Source organism: Geotrypetes seraphini, chromosome 7, assembly GCF_902459505.1.
Source record: "Geotrypetes seraphini chromosome 7, aGeoSer1.1, whole genome shotgun sequence".
In the NCBI taxonomy this organism is placed as follows: domain Eukaryota; kingdom Metazoa; phylum Chordata; class Amphibia; order Gymnophiona; family Dermophiidae; genus Geotrypetes; species Geotrypetes seraphini.
This window is the reverse complement of record NC_047090.1, coordinates 67019773-67035844: the sequence shown is the minus strand read 5'-3', so window position 1 is coordinate 67035844 and position 16072 is coordinate 67019773. Positions and strand designations below refer to the sequence as shown.

Below are 16072 nucleotides of genomic sequence, written 5' to 3'. Positions count from 1 at the left end.
GTACAATCAGCGAATATAGATACAATTTATATAGGTAAGCAGGATACAGGTACAATATATAGGTACAATATATATATGTGAGCAGGATACAGAGGAAGGCATAAGAGATCTTGGGAAACAAGAGGTCAGGCGTAAGAGTCTGACCCCTCCATTTTGTTTTTCCCAATAGGACCTTCAAATGGGAATTCTAAGTAAAAGCATTGGCATACCTGAGGTGCCAGTATGCATGCTCTTGTCAGACTAGGGATGCAGACCTAGAGTTTTGGCTTTTGGCTTTTTTGTGCTAAGGTCAAATGTAATGTCAAACATGGGATTTTAAGTTAAGAGCTAAAAGTCCGTTCCTTGGTCTTTTGATTGATAATGAATATATAGTGACTTAAAGCCCTGCTATCTGATCCTGCTAGGGACATGATTATGTAATGACCATTGCCAATGTGGGAGGATTATATTGCTTTCTAAAAAATAATATATATTTTATGGCCAAATAGTAGCACACTTCTGGATGGGCACAGTAGAATTGTTTCTGGTCTTAAAGATTCAGTTCAGGAAGAAGCCCAAAACTTTGATAGTTAAGGTATTGGCAGAAAGGAGCTATCTACTCGGCAAGAAAATAAACCATTTTCTTTCTCTTCTAAATATCTGTTATTCTTCCAATTCAACATTAATGCAAACCAATGTGTTGCACATGCTGCCTGCACCTGCCTTGTTCCTCACTTTGATGTCACTTCCTGTTCATGGGGCCATGAAGTGACTTCAGAAGAAAGGCTCAGCTGGTATGAGCAGCAAAGCTGGTATGAGCAGCAATTATTTCAGCCTGCTCACTGCTGGCAAAGATGTGAAGAGGTACGGGGTGCGGCAATATCAGGGCAGTGAGGGATGCAGCTATGTCAGGGTGGCAGGGAAGCAGTGGCGTACCTAGGGTATGTGGCACCCGGGGCCCATCATTTTTTGACACCCCCCCCTATGTAAAAAAATATTTTTTGTAATGACCATGAAACAGAATAAATGGTCAGAATAGAAACAGGCAGTGAAAATTTTCTTATATTCCAAACATAACATAACATAAATTATGTCTGAATTGTCATGACATCAGAAGTACATATGGAGTAGTTGCAGGTGATGCTTAGGACAGTTCTGATTGTGTTAGTTCAGTTTTATGTGTTTTTTGAATAGAAGGGTTTTTATTTCTTTTTGAAGGTTTTGCAGTCTGTGGTCGATGTCAATTGGTTGTAGAGTTGGGGGTCGAGTGTTGCAGCTCGAATGGCTAGGAGGTTGTCGAACAGTTTTTTTCTTTTGACGTTTTTGGTTGGAGGGTGTGTGAATGGTGCGTGAGTTCTCCTATGTCTGTTTGAAGTGGATTGAATTATTTAGCTGAAGAAATTAGTTACCCCCTCATCCCACACACATTAATTCTCTTCCATTTTTGTTCCCATTATAAAAAACACTGATAAGTTCCCAGAAAAAAAATACATTAAAATAAGAAGTGAAAACAAAGGCCCCTACAGATGAGAACATAACATAAGAATAGCCTAACTGGGTCAGACCAATGGTCCATCATGCCCAGTAGCCCATTCTCATGGTAGCCAATCCAGGACACTAATACCTGGTCAAAATCCAAAGAGTAGCAACATTCCATGCTACCGATCCAGGGCAAGCAGACACTTCCCCCATGTCTTAATAACAGATTATGGACTTTTCCTCCAGGAATTTGTCCAAATCTTTCTTAAAACCAGCTACACTATCTGCTTTTACCATAACTTCTGGCCACTTCATTTTTAAGTTTAGATCTTTCCTTTCAAACAGAGATCTTGCTAGATGTCAAATACAGCACAAGGTAACTTTACATGGACTTAGCTGTGCAGGAAATGTGAATCTCCTCATACACCCACCATATAGTGCAAAAATGTGCAAAGGTCTGTTTTTTTCTTTCGATCACTACATAGCCTAATGCCACACAAGCAGCGCTGTTACAAACATATTCTGTAGGTCAATGCTAAGGATAACAAAGTTTCCTTCCTTGGACCAGAAGGAGATACTGATAAACCACTGGAAGAGATCCCAACACAACACCCAAAGACCCACTCAGTGTGTGAACCAGTTGAGTGGAGTGGACTAACTGGGGGGTGGAAATGGGCCCGGAGTTTGCTCAGCAGAATTTCCCAGACCACCTCTTCCTCTCAACACATTGACACGCTGCCACCATCACCACTAGGAATACCTCACTGGGTAGGCAAGCTATGCTATAAACTTTATAAAACACGTTATTATATTTTCTTATAAAGCACATATTTTAACTGAACTCTCTGACATCCTCAGCCTTTCCATTCACAAAAATAGAAGGAAGAAAAGTTCCCATTTCCTGCTGTCTCATGTCCCCGGCCTATACAATATTTTTTTTCTGCAGACCCTTTAAAAGTCTGACCAAATCCTCGTTTCACTTGCATTATAAAGTACTGAGGATGCCATCTCTCCCCAATCCCAGGTTCTAAAGTCTAAGACAGTAGCGCAAACTAATGCTGCCAGATACAGGAAAAAAATTTTTGATTCGATTCAGCCCTATTGAATTGGTTTTTCAATTCGATTTTCCTGCCCAGTTGAGTGATTTTTTTCAAAACTCCTGGTGGGTTTTATAGCTTTTTCACCCCCTTTGGCTTCTTCTAACCACACTGGCGCTGTGGTGTAAATAAAATAAAGAAACAAAAAGGACTTTTCCTCTCTCTGTTAAATCCTAGCTAACGTTTGCAGTCCAACACCAGCTCTGGCAGGATACACATTTCAAATCTGACATATTATAATCACAAAACAGAAAATAAAATTAATTTTTCTACCTTTTGTTGTCTGGTTATATTTCAAATCTTGTTGGTCCAAGGCTCTGGTTTTCTTCTGATAACTTGCTTGCCAGGGTCTCCTTCTTTCTGCATGCTAACCATCCATCTGCCAACTCTGTCCTCCCTTTCCATTTCCCTTCCCTTCCCAGGAAGTCTGGTATCTTTCCTTTTTTTCATCTCCCTCCACAGATCCACCTTTTCTTAAATACCCTTTCATCCTGCATCTCTCCCTCCTTCCCCACCATCCCAGAGTCCACCATCTCTCCCTTTCTTTTCCTAATTACCCTCCTATCCAGTATCTCTATCCCTCCTCCACACCATCCCTTGTGTCCAATTTCTCTCCCTTTCTGTTCCTTCCCTCCCTAAATCCCATGGTCCATCATCTCTCTCCCTCTCCTCTATTTTCAGACCCATTATTTCTTCCCCCCCCCAAAGTTTGGCATATGCACGTCTCTTTGAACACCCCCTTCCCTCCGTGTACTTCTAAATCATGGTCCCCCCAAAGGCCTGTCCCCCCTTAAAGGTCTGCCTGTCCCCCCTTGAAGGCCTGTCCCATCCCCTTGTAAGCCTGTCCCCCCTTGAAGGCCTGCCTGCCTGTCCCCCCCTTGAAGGTCTGCACCCCCCGAAGGCCTGCACCCCCCGAAGGCCTGTCCCCCACTTGAAGGCCTGTCCCACCCCTTGTAGCTTCTCCCCCCCCTTGTAGGCCTGTCCCCCTTTGAAGGCCTGCCTGCCTGCCTTTCCCCCCCTTGAAGGCCTGTCCCCCCTTGAAGGCCTGCACCCCTTGAAGGCCTGCACCCCCGCCTCGAAGGCCTGCACTCCCTTGAAGGTCTGCACCCTCCCCCCCGAAGGCCTTTCCCCCACTTGAAGGCCTGTCCCACCCCCTTGTAGCTTCTCCCCCCCCTTGTAGGCCTGTCCCCCCCTTGAAGGCCTGCCTGCCTGCCTTTCCCCCCTTGAAGGCCTGCACCCCCCCCGAAGGTCTGCACCCCCCCGAAGGCCTGTCCCACCCCCTTGTAGGCCTGTCCCACCCCCTTGTAGGCCTGTCCCACCCCCTTGTAGGCCTGTCCCCCCCCCTTGTAGGCCTGTCCCACCCCCTTGTAGGCCTGTCCCACCCCCTTGTAGGCCTGTCCCACCCCCTTGTAGGCCTGTCCCACCCCCTTGTAGGCCTGTCCCCCCTTTAAGGCCTGCCTGCCTGCCTTTCCCCCCCTTGAAGGCCTGTCTCCCCCTTGAAGGCCTGCACCCCCCCTTGTAGGCCTGTCCCACCCCCTTGTAGGCCTGTCCCACCCCCTTGTAGGCCTGTCCCACCCCCTTGAAGGTCTGCACCCCCCCAAAGGCCTACACCCCCCCAAAGGCCTACACCCCCCCTGAAGGCCTGCCTGCCCCCTTGAAGGCCTGCACCCCTTGAAGGTCTGCACCCCCCCCGAAGGCCTGTCCCCCCTTGAAGGCCTGCCTGCCTGCCTGTCACCCCCCTCCCCCTTGAAAGCCTACTTGCCTGCCCGCCCGCCCCACCCTGAAGGCCTGATGCCCCGACCCACCCCGAAGGACCGCTCGCCCCCCTGGCCTCCCCGCACCACCTGTGAAGCAGCCCGCAGCAGGATCGCGAAGTCAGCGTCAGCGATCCCTGCGCTGCTTCCTGCGCCACGGTCCCGCCCCTCCTCTGACGTCAGAGAAGGGGCGGGATCGCTGCGCAGGAAGCAGCGCAGGGATCGCTGACGCTGACTTCGCGATCCTGCTGCGGGCTGCTTCACAGGTGGTGCAGGAAGGTCAGTGGTGCGAGCGGTCCTTCGGGGGTGGCAGGGGACTGAACGGCAAGGCCGGGAACACCCCCTTAGGGCTGGCACCCGGGGCGCACCGCCCCCCCCTTGGTACGCCACTGCAGGGAAGAACACATGGGGGCAGTGCACAGGGCAGCGATGCCAGGCACCAATTTCCCTTGCTGTGCCAATGCAATTCTGTACTACTTACCATGGAGAGTTCCTTTAACCACCTCAAAACCTTTCAATGGAATTAAATGCCTCCTCTACCTTTGAAACCAGACCAAGACTCTAATAATGTCCAATGACATTGATATATTTGCAAAACAAAACAGGAAGTTTGCTAAAGCCTTGTACAATTAGAGAGAGACATACATAAAACTGTGTTATTAAAAAAAAAAAAAAAAATCACAGCAATTTGAGACTTTTCCAGACATCCTTCCTGCAGAAGCAATGCAGCGTTCCAGCTTCTTCAAAGAGGCAAATCAGATGGGCATGAAAGCATTTTTTGAGAATAGGATCCCACTAACCCCGAGAAGAACCCGGGAAAAACAAGTCAGTTTTTCAGTGTAGTTTTTAAAGAGGAGATGGAGTCTTTCTACAATGTCCCTCTTCCCCACAAGCCAGGGAACAGCCAAAGAGATAAGAAGCTATAATTCTACTTTCAGAATTTCTGCTATCAAAGTCAGAATGAAAATACTGGGCAATCTTGCTTTTTATGTAAATGTTTAACATTGGTATTTGCAATTCCATTCACTCTTACTTACTTCATTCACCCCCAAAAAATTAATCTTCTATTCAAATGAATAGTGGCAAAACATTGGCCGTAGCTTTATTTTAACACAACATAAGAACATAAGAATTTGCCTCTGCTGGTTCAGACCAGAGGTCCATCGTGCCCAGCGGTCTGCTCCTGCGGCAGCCCATCAGGTTCATGACCTGAAAAGTGATCTTTTGTCTAGAACCTGTTCTTCCCTAATCCTTTATATCCTTCAAACTCCTTTTCTTTATCTATACCCTTTCTTTCTCCTTTATCTGTAACTTTCAATCCCCTTATCCTTCAGGAATTTATCCAGTCCCTCTTTGAAACCCCATAATGTAGTCTGACCTATTACACCCTCCGGAAGCGCATTCCAGGTATCCACCACCCTCTGTGTGAAGAAGAATTTCCTAGCATTGGTTCTAAATTTGTCCCCTTTCAATTTCTCCGGATGTCCTCTTGTTCTTGTAGTTCCCAGCATGCTAAAGAACCTGTCCCTCTCCACCCTCTCTATGTCTTTCATAATCTTGTACGTCTCTATCATGTCTCCTCTGAGTCTCCGTTTCTCCAGGGAGAAGAGCCCAAGTTTCTCTAACCTCTCAGCGTATGAAAGGTTTTCCATACCCTTTATCATTCGTGTAAAAACTGTAATATTAACAACAACATTACAACACAATTCTCACTTCCTCCACAGCTAGACAGTACTGCACTAGCTGCCCTTTTACCCATATAATCTTCATCTTTTCCCACCCGATATGACCTGCAGTACCACAAGGTCATACTTCATCTCATGATGGTATCACACATGAACCCCAACTTAAACACACACTGACCCAGCATCTTACTCATTCAGTTGAATTCCCCTCTTCCAACTCTCTTTTCCCTTCCACCATAAGCAACTGGTGGGCATTGCCTAATGAATTGCCCCACACAATAGAACATAAAAACATAAGAATTGCTATAATGGGACAGACCGAAGGTCCATCAAGCCAAATATCCTGTTTCCAACAGTGGCCAACCCAGGTCTCAAGTACCTAGCTAGATCCCAAGTAGTAAAACAGATTTTATGCTGTTTATCCTAGGAATAAGCAGTGGATTTCCCCCAAGCCATCTCAATAATGGCCTATGGACTTCTCTTTTAGGAAATTATCCAAACCTTTTTTAAACCCTGTTAAGCTAACTGATTTCACCACATTCTCCAGCAACAAATTCCAGAGTTTAATTACATGTTGTATGAGGAAATATTTTCTCTGGTTTGTTTTAAATCTACTACTTAGTAGCTTCATTGCATACCCCATAGTTCTAGTATTTTTGGAAAGAGTAAACAAGTGACTCACATCGAGTCATAATCCGAGATCTCCTGAAATGACTTTGCATGAATCAACCAGTCATCCAGATAAGGGTGTACCAGAATGCCCTCCTTGTGCAAGGCCGCCACTACCATCACCACCACCACAGTAATCTTGGTCAAGGTCTGCAACACTGTGGCCAGACCAAAGGGACGCGCACAAAACTGATAATGCTCTCCCAAGATCACAAAGCGAAGGAATCATTGATGGGAAGCCCGAATCGGAACAAGCAGACAGGCCTCCATCAGGTCAAAAGAAGTCAGAAATTTCCCAGGCTGGACCGCCAGAATTACAGATTTCAGGGTTTCCATACGAAAAAAGGGAACCCGGAGAACCCTGTTGACAACTTTGAGATCCAAAATGGGCCAAAAAGACCTATCTTTCTTCGGCACCACAAAGTAAATGGAGTATCTGTTGATGCGCCGCTCCCGAGAAAGGCTCCGCTCCCGAGACTACCACTTTGAGGTCCAGCAACCTGAGCAGTGTCTGGCAAAAAGGAAACGATCTGGTAAAGGTCAGGAATACTCCAGAGCAAAAATGTCCTGAATCACTTCCAGGATCCACTGATCCATGGTGATCTCGGCCCACCCCCCAGTAGACTCCCACAGCTGGGCTCCGACTGGAATTGGGAGAAGGACCCGCAACAAGTTATTAGGCTGGACAGGTGGCGGAGCCCCCAGAGGAGTTGCGACCCCCCCCCCCCCTCTCCAGTGGGCGCCCCGAAAGGACTGTATGCGTTGAAAGAAATGTCCTTTGGAAGGAAAAGAGGCCGCACCCCGACCAGGGCAGAACCTCCAAAAGTCAAGCAAATGCCCCTGGGCAGAACCATCTCATGAAGCCTGGCGAGGTTGGTCTTCCAGCAACCAAGGCACTTTAGAGTCACTCAAAGCCTGCTTATCTAACTCCTCCCCAAAAAGAAAGGAGCCCCAAAAGGGGAACTTACTGAGCTTAGTCTTAGATGCCGCATCTGCTGACAAACCCCAAAGCCACAGGGTATGGCGAGCAGCTACTCCAAGAGACGTGGACTTAGCCAAGGCATACATAAGATCATACATGGCATCAGAGAGATAAGAAGTGCCTAGCTCAATCTTAGCCACTTCCTGATCCACTAAGGACCAGTCAGGGGACTCGCGGTCAAAAACTCGCTCAGACCACCAGAAACAAGCCCGGGCCACCAAACCACCACAAATCGTCATCTGACAGCCAGGGCAGCAACATCAAAACTTTGTTTAAGCAGAGCCTCCATTTTTCGGACCCGAGGGTCTCTCAGGACCAAACCACCGGCAACCGGCAAGATATGTCTGCGCACAATAGCCAAGACCACCGTATCAACCACAGGAGACATAAAGGTTTCTCTATCACCATCAGGAATGGGGTAGAGTCTTGCCATGGACCACCCCATACGAAAAGGTGCATCTGGAACTTTCCACTGAGCGCATACTACATCCCGAATATCCTGATGCATAGGGAAAGAGTGGGATGCTGACTGGATCCCTCTCAAGAGGGTCCATAACCAGTGGGGTCCTTAGCTTCTTCCTCAAAGTGTAAAACTGAAGACAACTGAAGAATGAGCTCATGCAACTCTTCCCGTTGAAAAATGCTAACAGATGTATCTTCGCCAACCCGGCGCTTCTAAAAGTCTCCATCCAACAAATCAGGCCCCCCTGACAGATCTGTAAGGTTCACTCCAAGATCTCATTCCTCATCTGGAGAAAACGAGTCAGCCATAAAATAATCCTTGTTCCAAGACGCCCGCAACCACTTGGACAAGGCTGAGGGGACTGGACAGAGGCAGCCGCGGCAGGAGACTGAACGGGGGTGGCCATGGAAGGGACAAACCCCGCAGATGACCCCGAGACCCCTGGTACCAAAGCAGGACTCCCAGCCTGTAAATAAGCCTTGCACATGGCCAACACCAAATCAGGGGGAAAAAACCTCGGCGGCAACACAGCATTTATGTTAGGAACAAGTAAGACTTGTTCCTGCATTTCCAAGACAGGAGTTAGGTTGCCTGAGGCCTTGGGCAAATTAGACCGCTTCCCGTCAAAACTGAGGGAAGGGCCGTTGCCATACTGTCACTAGAAAACATTTGCAGTACCAAAGGATAGCTGACGCCACTGCTAAATGGAATCCCCAGCCCCGGAATCTGGCTGACCGCCGGCAGCTGAGGAAAACCCAGCATGGCGACAGGGGAAGCCTAGGGCTCACTCCTGCCTCCACCAACAAGTGAGGCGCATGCGAAGGAGAACCCGGCACGCCAACACCATATCTGGGTCTCCCTCAAGGCAGCCAGAACATTTCTGCACCCACCAGCCGCATCCACCGATGAGCATCCACACACAGCACACTTTTTCAGCTTTTTTTGTAGAGCTTATAATGAAAGCGCTAAACCCCCCCCCCCAAAAAAAAAACAAAACCCATGCACAACGCCATGTAAAAATGGTGGCCTCAGGCCTATTTTCTTTTTTTCCTCAATATAAAGCTCCTTTTATTTCTTGTGTCTTTATTTTCTCTTTTTTATTTTTTTCTCACAGCCACCAGCTGTATCAAGAGAACACACACCCCACAGGCACTCTAAACTGTAGTCAGTGCTGGTATTGGTGGCAAGGCGTACAGTTGAGGATTCAGAAAAACCTGGGGAGGTGGGGGAAAGGACTCGACCCTTCTGATTGCGACACCCCTGAGGTTGGTAGGACCCACGAGAAGGTCCCCCAAGCTCAGTCTGGACAGACACGGAACAAGAAAGATTCACTAACCAGATCCAAAAAGCCTTAACAAACCTCAGCATAAGACTGCACAAACAGACCACTCCACCTGCTGGGAAAAGAAAGAGTGGTAGATGCATGGAATAGTTTTCTGATAGAGGTGGTAGAGTTGAAGACTGTATCTGAATTCAAGATAGCATGGGCATGTGGGACCTCTTAGGGAGTGGAGGAGATAGCGATGTTGTGGATGGGCAGACTGGATGGGCCATTTGGCCTTTACTTGCCATCATGTTTCTTAGGAATCACACCCAACGGGATAAAACAAACTCATCCAATGGCGGAGCTGTAAATGGACCAGCTTTACAACCCAACTCCAATTCTTAACGTAATTTAGCCCTAATTAGACCGGTGAATGTCCACTGAAGGCACATTACAACAAATATGGACCCTGAAATTGGATAAAACCCTCGGAAAAACCCTTCCATGACAATTCCCTAATCCCAATATCTGGATAACCTTGTTGCCAGCAACCCAAAACAGACAAATTAATAGGTGATGGAGCCTTGACCAAACATTCCTGCATGGCCCAGCAATCCTGCCTTACAGCTGGACCCTCTCCAAAATTCAGAAGTCTATCGGAAAAACTGGATGCGCCCCATTACATTGGCTGCACTTGTGTGGGAATCTGCACATGGCTCTATCACATTTGCATTGAACTGGAAGCACACTCTGATCCCAGGCACAAGCCGAGGCCGGACGGTTCCAAGCTGACCCCCACCTCCTGCTGGCATTCACATACTTGATTTACCAAACTGTGCTTGGGCCCCCAAACCTTGAAAAACCCCTGAGGAGAAATTAAACACCCGAGAGGGGATCATAGACAAAATCGTGCAAGACAACGGCACGCAGACAACTGAGCGCAAGGTTGACGGCGTGCCAAAGAAAAGCACTATTTTAAAGGGTTCCGACGGAGGGTGTTGGTGGGGAACCCCCCTATTTTACTTAAGACATCGTGTTGGCGTTGTGGGGGGTTTGGGGGTTGTAACCTCCCTCATTATACTTGAAACCGAACTTTTTGCCTGTTTTTTAGGGAAAAAGTTCAGTTTTAAGTATAATGTGGGGGGTTACAACCCCCCAAACCCCCCACAAAGCCAGCGCAATGTCTGTTAAGTAAAGTGGGGGGACCCCACCCCCCGTCGGAGCCCTTTAAAATAGTGCTTTTCTTCGGCGCGCCGTCAACCTTGCGCTCAGTTGTCAGCGCGCCGTTGTCTCGCGTGATTTAGTCCCGTCAACCCCGAGAGGTACTTCCACAAAAAAAACTGCGATCTAGCCGGCGTCATCTCCGACAACCAAAGATCCGCATCCGTATACCCCATGCATCAGATACTGCTCATCATAATTCAGCCAAGCCAATCCCCTGATAAGCACATAAAATCATGTTAGCATAATATAACAAACCAGGTTACAACATAGGTTTGGCATCACCCAACACACTGGCATAAACATGGAAGCCTAACAACCAATTAAAACATAGCCTTGGACAACCTTTCCTTTCTTTCTTTTATTATCCTCTTTCTCCCCATCTTTCTTAGCCACAGAACTTTCCTGATCCCGAGCCAACATTGCAAACAAATCAATAAACTTGCCTCTTAAAATCCACTGATGCCACTTTTGTGAAATAACACAATCTAAAGGTGCAAGTGCACAAAAGAATTGCACCGTGTAATGTCAGTACCACACATGGACAACTCCACTTGAGATGGGCCTGCTAGGTACTTCACCCTGATCAGGCACACCATCAGACAGGACACCAACGAGTCATCAGGCTACTTCCATAGAGTAGCCAGGAAGTTTTGTGAGCAGCCTACTGAAAGTTTATTTACAGGAGTTTGTTATAGAACTTTGGAGTCACTCCTGACGCAGCAACAAATGCAAAACAGAAATTTCTTTGTCAGGTGAAGCAATCTGTAAGTCTGCGGGTTCACCAGCAGCCAAAGAGCTGAGCTATGGACTGATAGTGGATGATACTATGATTTGCCATTTTCTCAGCGCCAGCGTTGCAGTGAAACCAGGACTCCTTTCAGCTAAGTTCTGATTTTGTGTAATAGACTTTCCTGTTTAAAATATTAGGGTGTCCTAATTTATTCCTCAGTTAGAATACACATTTTTGTGGATATCTTTTGTTTCATGAGTAAATCAAGAGAAATTTTTTATGTTTACCTGCAATTACATCACTTTGTTTTCCAGAGATAAATAAATTTTAAAAAAACAAAACGATTTGACACCGATATGCAAACATTTCTTAAGAAAAAACTGAATATTTCATGGGGTGTCCTAATTTTTTCACCTGACTGTATAACAAAGAGACTCTGAAGTATCATAACAGGAGGGAATAACTGGCAACTAGACAGGATTTTGTGGGGTGGGGGTGGGGGGTTTGCAGTTAGATAGGTTTTGAGATCTTCAACTCTTGTCCTATTCCACTTTGGCGCTAAATTGTGAAACATGAAATATTTGATACAGGATACATAAGACAACGGAAGATAGGAGGATCTTTCCAGGTCACAATGGGTATCAGAGGTAGAAGGAACAGGATTTGAACCCAACTTTCCTGGTTCCCAGCTCATTATTCTAACCACTAGTCAACCCACCCTCTGTTCTATGTTATGCTTCAGGGTGGAGCTTTACCACAGTAAAGTGTGGATTATACTGACTGAACACCATGGTTCCGTGATATGTGGTCAGTGTGATTTGCCATGGTATGCTGAATAGATCTCTCTATAGTAACTGTTCAAGGCCTTTATGCCTTTTCTTTAGAGAAACACTCACGACTACTGTAAATAATTTTAAAACAGCACTCCTAATAAACTTTAGCTTACAAAAATGACACATACAGTACAATATACCATCTGGATTGATAAAGCAGGATATAAATGAATAAAAACAATAAAAACAAACTGTATTCATCCGAGATCATAATCTTTTTTCCAGACAGGGCATTCACTGTCAATAAATACTCTGTGCATCAAGGAATAGTTTGAAAAATGCAACCAGCACGACCAATATCCCACCCTAAATATTATTGAAAAAAACACAAAAACCAAACTACAACCTCGCTTCAACCAAACTCTAACGTACATCAAGGTCCAAAAACATCTTCTTAGGGAAGGGGTAAAACGCGGACCTGACGGACCTCGCGGATCTAAAACCGCACGTCCTTAAAAATCTGAGGTCCGTGCCACTTGTAGTTAGTTTCTGGCTCTGACAGACCTTGGTGACAATTTAGCGCCGACGGATCCGTCTTAGCTTAGGGAGGGAAAAGTATTAGGATCCGTCGGCGCTAAAATGTCACCGAGGTCCGTCAGAGCCAGAGACTAAAACCATTCCCCTTAATTAACTTTTGCAGAAAATCTCTCCTGCAAAAGATACCAGTGGCGGGGACCCGGCCTAACCGTCCGGGCTCTATAAACATTCAATTATTGCCAGCAAAGTAGTCTCTGGCTCCGACAGACCCCTGTGACATTTTAGCGCAAAACTATAGACTGAGTGGCAGGCTAATTGTGCCATTACAGAGCTAACTGCTTCATTGAGGCAGTTTTATTTTTCATACCATCTGTTAAAAAAAAATAAATAAATAAATTAAGCAATAACGGAAAGGTTGATGACATGAAGATTTTCTCCCATGTCACAGGAAAAGCATTTCGTGCATCTGGAGGCAAACAAATTAAAAATAGAAAGCGCCCCACTGAGGATGTAGTCATGAGAAAATGACTAAATAATTATTTTTGAAAACTCTCTTATGCTCAGTAGCTTAACCACTGGTCTGCGAAAAGTGTCAAGAAAAGTGTAGAATAACTTGTAAGTTTCATGGCTTCATGTGATCTTATTGTTTGGGCTGAGAATTTTTCAGTGGTTCCTTGTAGAATAATAATTATAGCACAGCCAGTTCAAATCTTATATCCTCTACTCACTCTGGGGTCAATTTTCAGAGACCCACTGAGAAGGCAGAGTATTAGCAGAAAATTTACCTGGTTAGATTTGGTTGGCTAGAGTTTCTAGGCTAAACATAACCAGTGTGTGCTGAAAATTTATACAAGAGCATTTGTACACTACTGGGGGATCATTGTATGAGCCTATTGTATAGGGCACATAGGCTGTTTCACATAGGCACCTTGTTATAAATTAGGCCCCAAGTATAAGCCTGCTCCAAGAATTTCTCTGGAGTCTTGCTTTTATTTTTTTGGTCTGGTTACATTTACTTGCCATCTTTTTGGGGGTGGGAATAAATTTAGCAGGGCAGAGGGAAGAAAAATTTTGGAAACAGCTTAGATTAACGTCACCTCCTGAATTAAGTAAATTCAGTAGACTCTCAGTTAACTGGTACCCATGGGGATTGATAGATGTTGGATAAATGTAGTTTCTGGTTGCTTGAGAGTTACTATTAAAAATAGGCCTAACTAATTCTATACCCCATACTATGCAATACCATAAACTGTTCCAGACAAACTACCGGACATGTGGTAGGCAAAGCGTGGGTGTACTCAGATTTTATTTTCATTTTTATTGAAATTATTTCAGTATCTCTTAGATTTTTTTTCTCTGGTTGCTTGAGAGTTCTGGTCAATTGAGTTCCGGTTAACAGAGAGTCATTGTTGTTCTTGATAATCTAAGTACTGTAGTTATAAGAGATATAAATTAACTCATGAAAGGAGAAGATTAAGGGCCTTAATGCACGGAATAGCGCACACTAAATTGCCTTGCGCACAAGACCTTAACGCCAGCTTTGAGCTGGCGTTAGTTCTAGAAGCGTAGCGTGGGTTTAGCGCACGCTAAAAACGCTAGTGCACCTTGGTAAAAGGAACCCTAAACCTTTTGAAAACTGACCTTGCTTTGCCTGCCCTTGAGCAAGTTACTTAACCTCCCCGATTTCCTCATTTGATTGTCACTGTCAATTACCTTCTTTACTGGTGTCCTATAAACAATATTGCTGTGGAAATATATTATAGCTTGTATTTTTCAGTCAGAAATAAGCAATAAGCTACATGCCACTTCCACTTACTGTTCTAATAGCACTGTTATTATAATCAGTGAATTTAAAGGGCTGAAGATTGCTTGGGTTTCTTTTCTTCTCTACTTTGAAGTCTATCAAAAAGTGCAGAAGTGCACTGTAACAACACGATTACTTAATTAAATTAACATTTAACAATTATTAAAGCCAGTAGAAAAGTTTATCAGGAGGTAACTCACCATTTGCCAGGTGCGCTTTATTTTTCTTGGCAAGGGTTAGCTCGATCTGTTGTTTAATGCGGAGAGTTTTGTCTTGGTCATGCCTCCTGGATAACATCAGCTTTCCCTCGGAGGGAAGAGCCAAAGTTGTATTGTCCGAAACCCTGAAATCCTGCTGGCCTAGGACCGTCTTGATGTAGCCAGGATTATTGGAAGAGCCGAGAGTTGCCATTATCTGTCTATCGATTCCCTAGACTGAAACCTGCTGTGTGTCTCTCTGCACACTGTGCTGGTGTAGAGTATGTGACAGGAATAATCTGCTCAAAATCCAGCTGCTTCAGGCTTCCATTCCTAACAAATAACTTTCCTCCGCCTGCCTGCCTTCAGAGAACGAGATCCCAAAGCGGGAGACAAATTCCACAAATTTCTGAGAGCTGGAGTTCAAAATGTCACCATTGCCAGGAGACCGGACAGGCAGCTGAGAGCAGAGCCCTGGTGTGTGCTGTAGAGCGTGGAAACGCCAATCCTGGGAAGGGAAAGGCACGCGCTGGGTGGAGTCATTTCACACAGGCTTCACCTTTATTTATAACTGACTCGGGGAAGAAGCGGAAGCCGACAGGCCATTGTGTAGCTCACCTGATTTTAAAAAAAAAAAAAAATTCACTCTTTTACTGCTCAGAAAAGAGCTAAAAGTGAAAACTGGCAAAAAGTGATTAATTCTACTAGGTGCTTGTTTACTAGGTGGGTGTGGTTGGCAGCTTTGAAGCCTACTGTTTGGTTAGCTTTTAAAAACTGCATAGCTAAGCCTGCCACGACTCCATTTTTATGGCACACTAGCAAGAATCAAACAACCTGCAGATAAAATATTGTGCACAGCTCATGTAGAATAGCTGCCATTTTTATGCTGGCCATAACACAACTGAAAATGATTTTGAATGATGTTAAGAATGACTTCCATTTTCTTTATTGTTTAATGGATTGTAAAAGATGTTTTGGAAACAAAAAACAAACCAAAAAAACAAAAAGGTGTCTGATCCGGTGTCTTACTAACAACGTAGGAGTTTAATAATCAAGAAATGTACTACCACTACTATTGTTAACAGTAATCAGCAAAACACTCACTGCCACCAGCTGAATATTTACTCCCTTATGCTTTTTTTTTTTTTTTTTTAATTATTCACCTTTTAAGCCAGAAAGGGGGGGTTATGTTTATATCCACTCTCTTTTCAACTACTGATTAAATGTATTTATGTTATTTAATTAGGGGCTCTTTTACTAACATTAATGCACGCTAATGGAATGGAGTTCAAGTGATAGAGCCTTAGGGCTCCTTTTACGAAGGTGCACTAGCGGTTTTATCGCATGCACCGGATTGGCGAGTCGAAAATCTACCGCCTGCGGCAATGTAGTGTGAGCTATTCTGCGCGTTTAGCCCCTAGCTCACCTTCGTAAA

At 45.3% G+C, this 16072-nt stretch overlaps 1 protein-coding gene across 2 annotated transcripts in view; it reads right to left on the bottom strand.

Annotated features, from left to right (window-relative positions):
* PKP2 (plakophilin 2) overlaps positions 1 to 16072 on the bottom strand; it is a 222113-nt gene that overhangs the window by 173572 nt on the left and 32469 nt on the right. The window contains exon 1 of one of the 2 annotated variants that reach the window (XM_033952693.1): positions 14641 to 15194. The exons of the other annotated variant lie outside the window; for it this stretch is intronic. Within the exon in view, the coding sequence (XP_033808584.1) occupies positions 14641 to 14851 (211 nt within the window). The 5' untranslated portion in view covers positions 14852 to 15194. Of the gene's footprint in view, positions 1 to 14640; positions 15195 to 16072 lie in introns of those variants that run through there. 2 annotated transcript variants of the gene reach the window in all.